Genomic DNA, 13,842 nt, shown 5'->3' on the forward strand with positions numbered 1-13,842 from the left:
TGTATTTTCAACTAAACTGTCAGTATGAGGGTAAAATAAAGATGTTTTCAGTCATGCAAAATATAAAATAATTAACATTCTATATGTGCTTTCTCAGGAAAGTAATAGAAAATGTTCTTTATAAATTGAGAGAACTAAAAAGAGAAAGACTTTGGATTCAGGAAATAAAGGGTCCAACAGAGGGGTAAGGATAAACTCCCAGGATGATGATGTAAGAAACTCCAAGACCAATAGCTGGGTGACAGTCTTAGAGGGCATCCAGTCCAGAATGGAGCAGACCAGAGAGCTTCAGGAGGAGTCGTTCTAAGAATAAAATAAAAAGGATAGATTGGCTGATGTAATTGATCATATTCAAAAGGTATTTACACATCTGTTACAGTTCAGGATAAATTTGTGATATGTGCTTTTAGCAAATGAAACAACACAAAATGAAAAATGTTAACTCTAAGGTGAAAAATTACATAAGAGAGGAAATTTAATGGTAACACGTTAATTTTCTTCATTGAAACGGCATATATAAATACTGTTTTCTAATCAGGCCTAATTTTTAACATGATTTTTAGAAAAATTATGAAAATATATAAAATCTGCCATCCTAATTATTGTCAGGTGCATAGTGTTAACTATATGCACATTGTTGTACAACAGATCTCTAGAACTTTTTCAAGTGTAATTTTAATGAATGTGTAATCTTTCATTTTAAGGATATACCATATTTTGTTTAAACAGTCCTGTGTTTTTGAACATTTAATTCTGTTTTGTTATAATTTTGAGTTTTGCAGTAGAAATGTTTCTGGCTAAATCTTTGCCCACATCCTTGACATTTTCTTCAAGTTAAATTCTTGAATCAGAGGAGGTCCACATTTTCATTAAAACTTAATCTTTTTTTTTTAAGTTATTTAAAGTTTATTTATTTATTTTGAGAGAGAGAAAGAGAGAGCAAGTGGAGGAGGGGCAGAGAGAGGGAGGGAGAGAGAGAATCTCAAGCAGGCTCTGCACTGCCAGCACAGAGCTCAATGCGGGGCTCAAACTCAAGAACCATGAGATCATGGCCTGAGCTGAAATCAAGGGCTGGACGCTCAACCAACTGAGCCACCCAGGCGCCCCTGTTTAAGCTTAATCTTAAGTAAATATTTGTTTAATCATCTTATTTGACTCAGAAAGATACAGTTCCTTTTGATCTGTGGTTTGGTGTCCAGAAACCTAGAAATTTTGATTCAGTTGATTTCCGGTGGGCCCTAGGCATCTGTGTGTTTCAAAATCTTCATAGATAGGAACCATTTCTAAATATTTAGTGGACATAAGCAAAAGTACTTGTGGGAAATTGTGTGTGCATCCTCTTTATAGAGGATACTTGGAATGTAGACCATTTAAAATTAATATGCTTAGAAAAGACTTTTTTTCCCCCTAGGAACGAATGATCACACACTTTGAAAGGTCCAAAATGGAGTAAAGAATGGGAAGATGTGCAGTTGAAGATGGGTAGTAACTCGGAAGAGATCAGCTTCTGTGTCAATCTTCTACACTCCTCCATGGAATTAAAGGAGGCAGTGAAACCTGATCTATTCCTTGACCTTTGTGCATTGGAGCTGGTGAGAGGTGTCAGAACAAGGAGAACATCTTACTGAAAACAAGTTCATAGGACAAGAAAAATCTACAAGTTTTTATTTACAACATTGATGCCCCTTTCCCTCCCACACCCTGACATGGATGTTTATGCAACTTATGTGTGTTGTTCCTGAACCTTCTATAACGTTTAAATTGTTTAATCTATCAAACTAAAAAGTTTAACATCTTCTAAAGAACTATGACATCAACGCCATAATATGTAATCTCCAGGAGCAACTGCCTATAATTTTTATTTATTTAGAGAGTTACATAGGTGATGGGGGAAATTATCAATTACCTTTCCATTTCCTGAGAAGCCAAGGTTACATCTTACAGAGGTAATTTTGAGAAAAAAAGAGTCCTGAGCTAAGGAGCCATGGTTCTATGGATGATTTAAAACAAAAACAAAAGAGTATGTAAGAGAGAAGCAAACTGTTACAGTATGATTCAGATCATTTAAAAAAAAATCAAGTGCAATTTTGTTTACAAATGGTGTATATTAAAGATTTTTCTATCTCAGATGTACTTTAGAGAGAAATATTAGCTTAACTCTTGACATCTGCTATTGTGACACATCCCATTGCTGGCAATGTGGTGCACACTCCAGAACTTTTAACTACTGTTTTGTAAGCCTCCAAGGGCGGTGGCATTGCGGAGTCCTAGGCAGTGCTTTGTTTGCCTTCATGCCGTTCACTGGGTGTTGCACTAGATGCAGAGAGGCACTCCGTCTAAGTGCTTGTGAATGAGTGCCCTGCTAAAGGAACTGTAATGCTTAGGAAGCAGGAGCTAATACAAAGGAAACAGGTCCTTCTGGCTTAATTGAAACCGTTTTTCCTGCATGAAGTAGCGTGGAGGCCCTGGACTGCTGCTCATTCTTTAGGATCGACTATTCTTATACCTGGTGTTGGTTTAGAGACTGTTTATAAGAGACATCACAAGGTGATGGGATTCATTTGAAGCACTATATTTGTTTTAATGGTTTTGTCCAATTTTGCCTTCCCAAGATTTTTGTTTTACGTAGAAAGTTCATGCCACTTTTTAATATAAAAAATTTTAACAAAATTAATATATTTTCCTCATTTTTTTCAGACTTTCTCTAAAGACCATCCTTTCTCCCAAATTCTTGTGGGAATTTTCCTTCCATGGTTTTTACTCTACATTGTCTTATTATCTGTTGAAACCATTGACCACATGACCACAATCTTACTAACTCATACTATAGTGGAAGTGTTTACATTTATTTAACATCTCTGTATAGCTCTTTGCTGTGGTGATTTAAAAAAAAAGTCACCTAGGCGATATCTCTAAGGAACATATGAAGAACTGACTATATTCTCAGGTTAATCCATTAGCAAAGGGCTAGTGGTACTGTTGTGTGCTGTTCTTCCATAGAGACACTTAACAAGTGAATAATAGTTATAATGCACCAAGATAGTTGGTCAAATATTTTTTGAGGGTGGTTAGATGTTGACTTAAGACTAGGGAAAAAAATCTTAAGGTGTTAAGCAGTAGTGTAAAGTAACAAATTTTGTAGACTGTACCTGATAATTCTTTCTGCATTCTCTTATGGGTTATGGCACTGTGATTACATACAGCGTATCATTTCTTAGAACTGGTTCAGAAGTAATTTATAGTTGTTACATTGACATGTTACCTGAGAGTTTATATCGGTCTTAGTCCTTGGGCCTGAAACTGCTAGGTATCAGGCCTTCTTTGAGGACAGCAGCTGGCAGTTCTATATTTTCAAGGTGTTCATTTTCTATGGTGAAAATCACCCATAATGCTTGATTTATTTAGCAGTTTTTGTGTTAATATTGACACTTTGAAAGTATTTCACTGGATTATCAGAAACAGCATTTGGTAAAGATGGGACAGTAATCCTAATTTACAACTGAAGAAACTGACATTGTATAAAAATAAAGTGACCAAGGCCAGTTTTTTTTACTTATCGTAGACTTATGTTTTAAACTCAAGTGCTTTAATGACCTACCTGCTATATTCTTTGTGTGGGGGGGGGGGGAGAGGGGGGTTGCCAGATACACCTCATTCTTGCAGTAGTTTTCAAACATTAAAGTCCATGGACTCACTCTGGGGACTTACTAAAGCACAGACTGCTGGACCCCCTGCACCCCCCCCCCCAATCCAGATTTTCTGATCCAGTAGGGCAGGAATGAGGCCCGAGGCTGTATTTCCACTAAGTTTCCAGGTGATGTTGATACTACTAGTCTAGGGATCACATTTTGAGAACCACTGGCCTAGAACAACCTTTAAAAAAAAGGGTAAAATAGTTGAAGTGGTTGGGATTATAATGGTAATGCAAAAACCACCATTTATTGGGTGTTTAGAGTGTGTCAGGAGTTGCTAATGTCCACAACACCAGGTTAGTGTGGAACACTACCATCCTTTAGCAGATAAAGAAACAAGGGCTAATTTCCTAAATGGTCTCCATCCCGACTAAGTGACGCCAAAGCCCGAACTCACCACCATGCTACGCTGAGACAGTTCCAAGATGCCCCTCCCCCCCCCCCTCCGCCTTTTAGGTAAGCCCCGTCGCTAATCAGGCTCCATGACACACAAGTTCTGGGTCTAGGGTGAAGGTGGGAAGCCTAGCGCCGGCGCGTTCCTCGAAAGAGCGTTAGGAATTTACGCGGAAGGGGCGGGCTTCTGCTGCGGAAGGGGCGGGCTTAGCCCGGCAGGAAGTCCGGTGTTGGCCGTGTTGCCAAACGGCCTGTAGCTGGGGTCTCGGTCAGCGTCCCGCTTGGCCTTTCCTTGGGGCTGGTTCCCGGCCCAGGCCCAAACCTGGCCCGTCCCCGCACACTTCGGGTGAGACTGCTGCGGCGACTCTTCTCGCCGCCATGCATGACGCCTTCGAGCCAGTGCCGATCCTGGAAAAGCTGCCTCTGCAGATCGACTGTCTGGCTGCCTGGGGTGAGCCGAGGGCCCGAGGCGGGTTTAGCGCAGAAGCGGTTCCTGCCTTTCACAAGGCTGGGGATGTGGACAGGAGTCTGGCTGTATGGACTCCGATCGGACGCTGTCCGAGAGGCATGGGATGAGGGAGGGCATAGTATTGTAGACAGCGAGGTCAAATGGGACTGTTTGGCAAGTCCTCAGGGACCCAGACTTTCGGTACGTTTATCCTTGCTTTCGGTACAGAGTTGAAGGTTGAACTTTTCTTATTAACTGTGTTCAGCTTTGGGTCATTTCGATTCCCAAGAAGTCTTCAGTTTGGAGTGGCAAGCACTGAGGAGTTTTCAACCTACCGGGGGCTTGAACTTGTCCAGATGATTGTTGTTTTCTAGGTGAAAGACAACACTATTTTGGGGGGGCATTAAATACATTAATACCGTATGCCTTTTTTCTTAGTAATCACTCATCGTTCACTTGTCAGTTGTCAGTGTCACTTGTCACTAGGTAGCTCAGGTTGTTCTAAACTCAGTTTAGCCAAGTGGTTGATTGCCTTGTATTCAGAATGTCCCAAGTTACCTAACTGTGGGTAGAAGAGCATCATTCCAGGCTGTCATGGAATCTAACCCATTAAAAAGTTGTGTAATCCTCTTGGGATTGGTCAGTACAGAAAACAGGGTCTGGCATCTCCTGTTGAGTGCTTGTGTCTGATAACAGCCACCGAAGACCAAACAAGTAATTTAAGTCTTTCTTGTTAATGTCCAGGTGCTAAAAATCAAAGGCCATAAAAAAGTGGCCCAGAAGTCTTAATCAGATCTTATACTGAGCTAGGTGCCTAAGATGGGTCTGGTGGAATCTTGGTGGTGGCTGGTGTCTTCTGGATCATTTACAGACAGTACCACCCAGTCAGCCTTGCAGAGTTCCTTACAGCCTCTTCAGTAAGGTACTTTCACTACAGGTCTTCGTGTTAATTTGCACTGTCTTGCCTTTAGCAGCCTTGGGCTTTAAAATCACACCTTCACAGCTGTCTTAGTCCCTTGGGTTAAGGAGAGACTCTTGCTTCTTCTGGATATCTCAAGAAACCCTCCATTTTCTGTGATTAAATGCTCAGTAAAAAATTAAAAATAAGCAGAGGAGGGGCGCTTGGGGGCTCAGTTGGTTAAGCATCGGACCCTTGATTTTGTCTCAGGTCATGATCTGGCAGTTTATAGGACTGAGCCCCGCATAGGGTCTGATAGTGCGGAGCCTGCTTGGGATTCTCTTTCTCTCTTTCTCTCTCTCCCTCTCTCTCTCTACCCCTCCCTATCTTGCACACATGTGTGCGCACATGCTCTCTCTCTCAAAATAAATAAACACTAAAAAAAATAAATAGAGGAGAAAAGAAATGTAAAAAATGAAAGACTTGACACTGTCCAAAGGGACACATTCCCCTAATTTTTCATCAAGTATGTATTAGATGTATGTATATGGACCAGTTTCTCTGCTAAAGACAGGGCTTAAAGGATGATTAGGAAACAGTGCCTGTGCTCCTAGGACACAGAGTGAGAAACAAAGACATATGAACGGATTATGATGTAAGATAAATGATACTGGAGGCATATGCTGCCTAATATAGAAACATGGGAGAGAGGTACCCAACTCAGCCTAGGACATATGCTTCTAAAAAGGATGAATGCAGCTGCTTACCATACTTGTCAGAATCCTTGACTGATACTCTCTGGAACTAGTAGTACATGTATCTCAGCCTCTCACCAACTCCACTTTGTCACCGTAAAGATTCCCTGTACTTGAGCTTTCCAGAAAGATAGTTTTGAAATGGTAGGGATGGGGCACCTGTGTGGCTCAGAAGAGCGTGCAACTCTTGATCTCAGGGTCGTGAGTTCAAGCGCTACATTGGGTGCAGAGATTACTTAAAATGGGTAAATAAATTAAAACTTGAAATGGTAGGTAGCTCTTTGCCTTGATCCCAGCAGGGGACGGGCTCGTTACCTCCTAGGATGCTGCAGTAGGTATTAGGCTACAAGAGGCTATTTACCAACTCTTGACTGAAAACTATTTTCCGACCTGAGCAGCAGTAAATACTACTATTTCTAGTCGTTACCCTTTTTACCTAAAATTCATCCAGGAACCTCCAGAAACCAGATCATGCAGGGCCAGACAGTATTCGAGCTGGAAGATGTCTTAGAGACACCATACTCCATCTCTTGGGAAATGGAAATGAGGGAAATGGAGATGAGGATGCTGATGATGACTTCTCCCTAAACTCCAGAGTTGTAGAATCCGTCTGACTTTTCAATACCTTCATTTGGACGTCTAGTAGCATGGCCACAACGGTTCTTGATTCCACTCTCCCAAAACATGCTTTGTCCCCCTGCATCCCACATCTCAGCAAATGACATTTCTATGTACCTATTTTACTAAGGCCAAAAGCCTTGGAATCATTCTTCACTTCTCTTACACGCTGCATCCAGTCCATCTGCAAATCTTGTGTGCCCTACTTTCAGAATAAGTCTAGAGTCCAGTCACTTCTCTCCATCTGTACTGTTTCTACTTTGATGAGAGCACCACCTCTCTCATTTGGATTACTGCAGTAGTTGTCTGACTGATCACCATGTTGTTTGTTATTGTGCTGCTCTCAGTCTTTTATCCACACGGAGGTAGAGTGATCCCTTGAAAATTTAATCTGATCACATCTCTCCAGTGCTCAGAACCCTTCAGTAGCTTCCTATCACAACTAGAATAAGTTCCAAAGCCCTTTCTGTGCTTCACACATCTGACATCATCAGGCCTCTGGTTACTTTCCCTCACTCACCCCATCTCCTGTGCTCTTACCCCGTCTCCTTTGTCCTGTTAGTCACACAGTCTTCTTTATTCCATAATACCCAAAGCATGTACCTACCTCAGGGCTTTTGCACTTGATCTTTCCTCTGTCTGGAACTCTCTTGCTCTAAATATTACATTGCTCCTTCCTCCTTTCCTTCAGGTCTCTGCTGAAATGCCACATAAATCAGCAAGACTTTCTTTCCCCAACTATGCTATATAAAAGACAATGTGCTATTCTCTCACTCAGGCTTATCCTTCTTCTTATGGATTGCTACTTAATGCTGTTTTATATTATATTATTGTCTCTTTCACTCCATATTAGAATAGAAGTTTCTTCAGAGCAGGAACTTTGTTTTGTATATTGCTTTATAGCCTAGAATAGCTCTTCATAATAGGTGTTCATTAAACCTATGTTTGATGAATGAATGATGATATTAATAGTAATAGCTTCTGTTTATTGAGTACTAGTCTGTATTAAGCTTTTATGAAACAATAACTGCATTTTGCAGAGGAATAACCTGAGAATTTAAGTAATTTTTCCAAGGTCCTATATCCAGTAAATCGTGTCTGATTCTAGACACTGGTTCCGAAACTTTAATATATATTCAGAACCTGTAAAGAAAAATGCAAATGTGTGTGTGTGTGTGTGTGTGTATGTGTGTATATGCAGTCATTCTTATATTTTCCAAAGAAACAATAGAAAGATAAAAAGGACTAAAATGGTTGCCTGTAGCAGACAGGAGAGAGTGGACAAGAATGGAAGCTAGACTTCCCACAGTTTTAGCATTGAAACTACATAAATGTGTCGTATAATTAAAAAATTGAATTCAAAAATGCAGATTTTGGGTCACTCTTGCAGAATTTATTGTATCTAAATCAGATCAGCCCTCAGGAATGTGTATTTTTAATAAGTTTAAGTCGTTCTAATATAGCTAATCAGGATTATGCTTTAAGAAACAGTGTTCTTTGCTCTATGACCCCCCAAAAAAGGAAAATGACCACTACCTTTTCCATTTCTGTATTCCCTGCAGTGGCCAGCATAGGGCCAGGAATGGAATTATATATCACATGAGCTTGGGCTGGGTTTGCACTGTTGGACAGATCTTCATTAGGGTTATTAAGAGCAAGAGGGCTCAGCACTTCCTCACTTCCCAGGAGGAATAAGCTCCAAACTTGTGGCTCAGGATTAGTCTGTCAGGAATTTTCTAGGGCTGATTGACATCTGTTTATGTATGTGTTATCCACAGAATACACCGTTTATGTAGTGTGTCCCACTCTCTGATTTGCTGTATTGGGTCTCAGAAGGGACTGTCTATCCAATTTTTGAGCCTGCTCTGCAGACTTCTCATTCTCTTTGTTTTGTATCCATTATTGTATTATAAGATGACATGTCATAGAATGTGGAGGCCCAACATGGGTCAGGTCTTCTGGTCACCTGAGCACCCACTGACTTCCAAAACCAAATCAAGCCTCTTCAAGATTCTGTGCCATTATCACATCTGGATGATGCACTGTTTTCCCTTATGAGTTTGAGTATTAGGGAAGAGAGAGAGAGAGAGAGAGAGAGAGAGAGAGAGTGTGTGTGTGTGTGTGTGTTGCTTTTACTATATAAAGGAAAGCTGTTATACTTTGCATGTATGATAAATGCATTTTTCTCCAGCACCTTCAAATGAAAACGTGAAAAGGGCCAAATAAAATCTCAATTAAAAATTTTATTTATTTATTTGTTTATTTATTTACAATGAATTTGTCTGATTCCACTTTATGACCAATAGAGTAGGCATTTGATAAGAAACATCTATTGGCAAGTAAACATTTCAATAAAAATGGAAAGTAGATTCTTGAATGTCATGCTTACAAGTTTGACTTCATTTGTTAGTGGTGCAGCTTCATGAAGGTTTAAGCCCCAGTGTGACAGTATCACAGATCTGTCTAAGGTTTGCTATCTGTCTATAGCAAACATGGAAGGACACATATAGGGAGACCGGTGAGGCCATCACAGGGGTTACTGGAGACCTGGGATACGGCTGTTGCAAGGTACCTTACAGAGGTGAAATTGATAGACGTTGCAGACCTGGGTGTAAAGATAGGTTGCTCAAAGACACAAAGAAAAACAGTAGGGATTTGGGAAGCAGAGTGGGAAGGGAAGGTGAACATTATATTATGTTGGCCTTTTGGTTATAGATTTTTATGTATGTTTTAAGTGAGTTAAAAACTTTTCTGCTTCATTTTGTTTACATCTGAAATAGCAGTGGGTGTCCTAAAAATCAACTTTAGGATTACCACTTGCTCAATACAGTAGTATTGAGCACAATATCTTTTACAAAGCAAGCACTGTGAACTTAATTCTTTTGTTTTCTGTGTTCTCTTCTGACATAAATCTCCAGCATTCCATTAGAGCTAGTGTTATTTCTGATTTCTCTTATGTCATTGAGAGAATGCACTGTTAGGGAGGCTGGGTGGTTCAGTCCAGTAAGTACTGGACTCTTGTTTTTGGCTCAGGTCATGATCTTACAGTTGTGAGATCAAGCCCCACGTTGGGCTCCACGCTGGGCATAGAGCCTGCTTAAGATTCTCTTTGTCCCTCTCCTGCACATACACGCACATCCTCTCCCTCTCTCTCTCTCTCTCAAAAAAAAAAAAAAAAAAAAGGCACACATTCTCCTACTTCCTTTGTCGACACAAAATAAAAGAAGACAGAGTCATTATCTTTTCCTGGAAGACTAAGGACATCAACCTTAGGAGGATTTCTCCAATCAGGAGAAATGTTCCTGATGTGGCTTTTGACCTGTTTTTGTTGTTTTTACATTTTTTTAAACTTTATTTATTTATTTTGAAAGAGAGGGAGAGAGTACCAGTGGGGGAGGGGCAGAGAGAGGGGGAGAGAGAATCCTAAGCAGGCTCCATGCTGTCAGCAGGAAGCCCTCCGTGGAACTCAGTCTCACAAACTGTGAGATCATGACCTGAGCTGAAATCAAGAATCAGATGCTTACCCGACTGAGCCACCAGGGCACCCCTACCTGTTTTTAGAAATATAACCAGTGTCATTCAGACAACCTCTGGCCAAAATCCATTCTTTTGACATGTGATGCCTTAGTAAGTACATCACAGCATGTAGTTACGTCCAGATACTTCCGTACACATCTTACTACATGTATGAATCGGGACAAATTATTTATCCCCTAGGCCTCAACTTCCTCATCTATAAAATGGGGCTTTATCAGAAGGATGTACCTCAAAGGATAGTTATGAGGATTAGTGAAGTTAACATATGATATGTGCTTAGCATTTCCTGGAACACAATACATTCTCAATAAAGTATCTGTTTGTACCATTTTCCAATATTTTATCTCATAAAGGATCAAGAGAGTTTATGAAAGGAATGAACGACCTTTATGTTTGTTACAACATCAAAAAGCTGAGGAAGTACCTGGACATGCTTAACTTACCTTAATGAGTTAATATACATCTGTCAGGGTAATTATTTAAATAAACCCTTTTGAAGCCTCTTTACTTTTCGCATGGACCATTTTAGTGTCTCCAAAGCAGTCCTTGAACCAACAGTGTTAGCATCACCTGGGAACTTGTTAGAAATGCAAGTTTCCAGGGCTGCTGTGAGACCAGCTGACTCGGACACTGAGGGCAGGGGCCAGCAATGTGTTTTAACAAATCCTCAGATAATTTTGATACATACCAAAGAACCACTCACTGGCCTAGATCGTCTTTTTTTTTTTTTTTTTTCCTTATAAGAGCTTTATTGAGATGTGATTCACATACCATACAATTCACCCATTTAAACTACACTGTTAAGTGGGTTTTAGTACATTCACAGAGTTGTACAAGTATGGCCACAGTCCATTTTAGAACATTTTAATTATCCTATCAGCCCCATACCCCTTAGTTTTTACTCCCTCATTTTCCTATAAGCCCATCAGCCTTAGGCAACCACTAATCTTTTTGTCTGTATAGATTTGGCTATTTTGACATTTCATATAAATAGAATCATAAAATCTGTAGCCTTTTTCGTCTGGCTTCTTTCATTTAGCATAATGTCAGTTTCATCCCTGCTATTGTAGCATATGTCAGCACTTCATTCCTTTTGATGGCTGGCTTATATTCCATTGTATGGATTTGCCACATTTTGTTTATCCCTTCATCAGTCGATGGACATTTGGGTGGTTTCTACCTCTTGGCTTTTACAGATGCTGCTTCTCTGAACATTTGTGTCCAAGTTTTTGTGTGAGCATATGTTTTCATTTCTCTCATGTATATGCCCAGGGGTAGAATTGCTGGGTCACATGGTTAACTGTACATTTAAGTTTTTGAGGAACTGCCAGACTTTTTTCCAAAATGACTGTACTGGTTTATATTGCTGCCAACAATGTGTGAGAGTTGCAGTTTGTTTTGATCTGCTAGGCCGCCTTTTGAGATCATGAATTCTAATTTTCCTTAAGGTAAAATCATTAAGCCTCCAAAGGGTACCTTTTAGCTTTGTTTCTGACATTAGAGACCTACTTTCATGTTTATACTCCCCATTTTATGATTATATAAATTTTCATCCTATTTTTGGTCAGTTTAATTTTGAAACCGTGAAGGCAGGGACATTTTCTATTCCCTGATATGTCTAGTCTAGTAATGATACTTTTTTGATTGGTTGGTTCTCAAACATTTCTTGAATATAAATACTCCTTAGTTTTGCAAAACACCTGCTATCAAAAGCAACTCCTTTTCTTGACACTTTGACTTCTCATTACAAGCTCCAGCTCAAGAAGTAGGGTTTTAGTAAAGCTGATTGACCTTTCTCATAATTCTTTTCTCTTGCAGAGGAATGGCTTCTTGTTGGCACCAAACAAGGACATCTTCTTCTCTATAGGATCCGGAAAGATGCTGGTAAGTAGCAGCTCTCCAGAATCGAGAAAGAGATGGCTTACTACTCATGCAAAAAATGTTGATAGCTAATATACAACTGTGAAATCAGTGATCCCTAGATCATTAAAAACCATCGGGGTTGAGAGTAATACTGTGGTAAAGTGGGGAGAAGCATATGAAAATCTTCAGGGTTTTTTGTTTTTTTCAGACTCTGTTCCCCAACCCCCCCCCCCCCACAAAGGTGGGGTTGAACATTCCTCCCCTCCTTACTTCTTAGTGACTCCCTGTCAGAAATAAGTATTACTGATGGGTATAAGATTTTTGTGTGAGTGATGTGGGGGTAGGAAACAAAATTAGGAACCACTGGTTTAAAAACTTTTATTAACTTGTGAGGGGTGGACTAGAAGAGAGGAGACCTGGGTTTGAGCTCAGCTTTCCTTCTCCTTGGCTAAATGACTATGAGTAGGTCCTTCCCAATGTCATTTTCCTCTTCTATAAACTGCCTGTCTGTCTCAGAAAATTGTTGAGGTCAGATGCAAGGACTTTGAAAACTAAAGCTCTCTCAAATGTGACATTGTCAGCAAAATGTAGAATAATAACCAAAAGTATTTGAAATTTATTTTGTCAGAGTTTCTTCCTTTGAGGGAGAAGAAGTACCTCATTCCCTTTTCATAATTTTACTTCGATGTTCTTTTTATGGAAAATTGATGTGTTTAGATAATATACTTTGGAGCTGTAGAGTCTATAGAAATCTGCTGTAAATGCCCAAGTATGTCGAACCATATGAAATTGTCTTATTTTAGTTTAGTTTAGTTTAGTTTTTGAGAGTGAGTGAGAGTGGGCGGGGGGATAGATAGAATGGGAGAAAGAATCTTAAGCAAGCTCCACGCCCAGCACAGTTGGGGGGGGGGGTTGGGGAGGGGGTAGAGGGGGAGGAGAGGCCTTGATCTCATGACTGTGAGCTCATGACCTGAGCCACAATCAAGAGTTGAATGCTCAACTGACTGAGCCACCCAGGCGTCCCTGCCCCTTTCATTATTTGACTGTATTAGAAAAAACTACATTTCATAATTTTCAACCTAATAGACTTTCTGTAGTAAATAGCTTAAGGTAATAGTACTTCCCTTTGGAGCCTTAAGCAAGGGTAACATGGGAAAAAAGGGCATCTTTCAGGTCTGTGGGGTGGGGAATATTTTTCCCTCTACCAATTTTAGGTTCGTTGGGTGGGAATATGTAAATTGGACTGACAAAAGACAGATTAACAAAAGAATGACAAGTGTATTAACATGTGTATTACACATACACATGGAAGCATTTAGTGATGGGTAGCTGAAAGGGCTGGTTGGAATTTGGGCTTATATAGCATCTTAACAAATCAACAATTTTTTTTTTTTTCAACGTTTATTTATTTTTGGGACAGAGAGAGACAGAGCATGAACGGGGGAGGGGCAGAGAGAGAGGGAGACACAGAATCGGAAACAGGCTCCAGGCTCCGAGCCATCAGCCCAGAGCCTGACGCGGGGCTCGAACTCACGGACCACGAGATCGTGACCTGGCTGAAGTCGGATGCTTAACCGACTGCGCCACCCAGGCGCCCCTCAACAAACAATTTTTAAAGAAGCAGTAAGGCAAGGGAAA

The 13,842-nt window shown here is 40.3% G+C and overlaps 2 protein-coding genes across 5 annotated transcripts in view; both read left to right on the top strand.

Annotated features, from left to right (window-relative positions):
* TMEM87A (transmembrane protein 87A) overlaps nt 1–2,674 on the top strand; it is a 40,802-nt gene extending 38,128 nt beyond the window's left edge. For both annotated transcript variants that reach the window (XM_030318424.1, XM_030318425.1), the window contains exon 20: nt 1,412–2,674. In XM_030318424.1, the coding sequence (XP_030174284.1) occupies nt 1,412–1,453 (42 nt within the window). In that variant the 3' untranslated portion in view covers nt 1,454–2,674. The remainder of the gene's footprint in view (nt 1–1,411) is intronic.
* A 1,618-nt stretch (nt 2,675–4,292) lies between these two features.
* Nucleotides 4,293–13,842, top strand: part of VPS39 (VPS39 subunit of HOPS complex) — a 46,274-nt gene continuing 36,724 nt past the window's right edge. For 2 of the 3 annotated variants that reach the window (XM_030318420.1, XM_030318422.1), the window contains exons 1-2: nt 4,293–4,536; nt 12,160–12,225. In XM_030318420.1, the coding sequence (XP_030174280.1) occupies nt 4,464–4,536; nt 12,160–12,225 (139 nt within the window). In that variant the 5' untranslated portion in view covers nt 4,293–4,463. The remainder of the gene's footprint in view (nt 4,537–12,159; nt 12,226–13,842) is intronic. The other variant, XM_030318421.2, reaches the window with a different exon arrangement.

Source organism: Lynx canadensis, chromosome B3, assembly GCF_007474595.2.
Source record: "Lynx canadensis isolate LIC74 chromosome B3, mLynCan4.pri.v2, whole genome shotgun sequence".
Taxonomy (NCBI): domain Eukaryota; kingdom Metazoa; phylum Chordata; class Mammalia; order Carnivora; family Felidae; genus Lynx; species Lynx canadensis.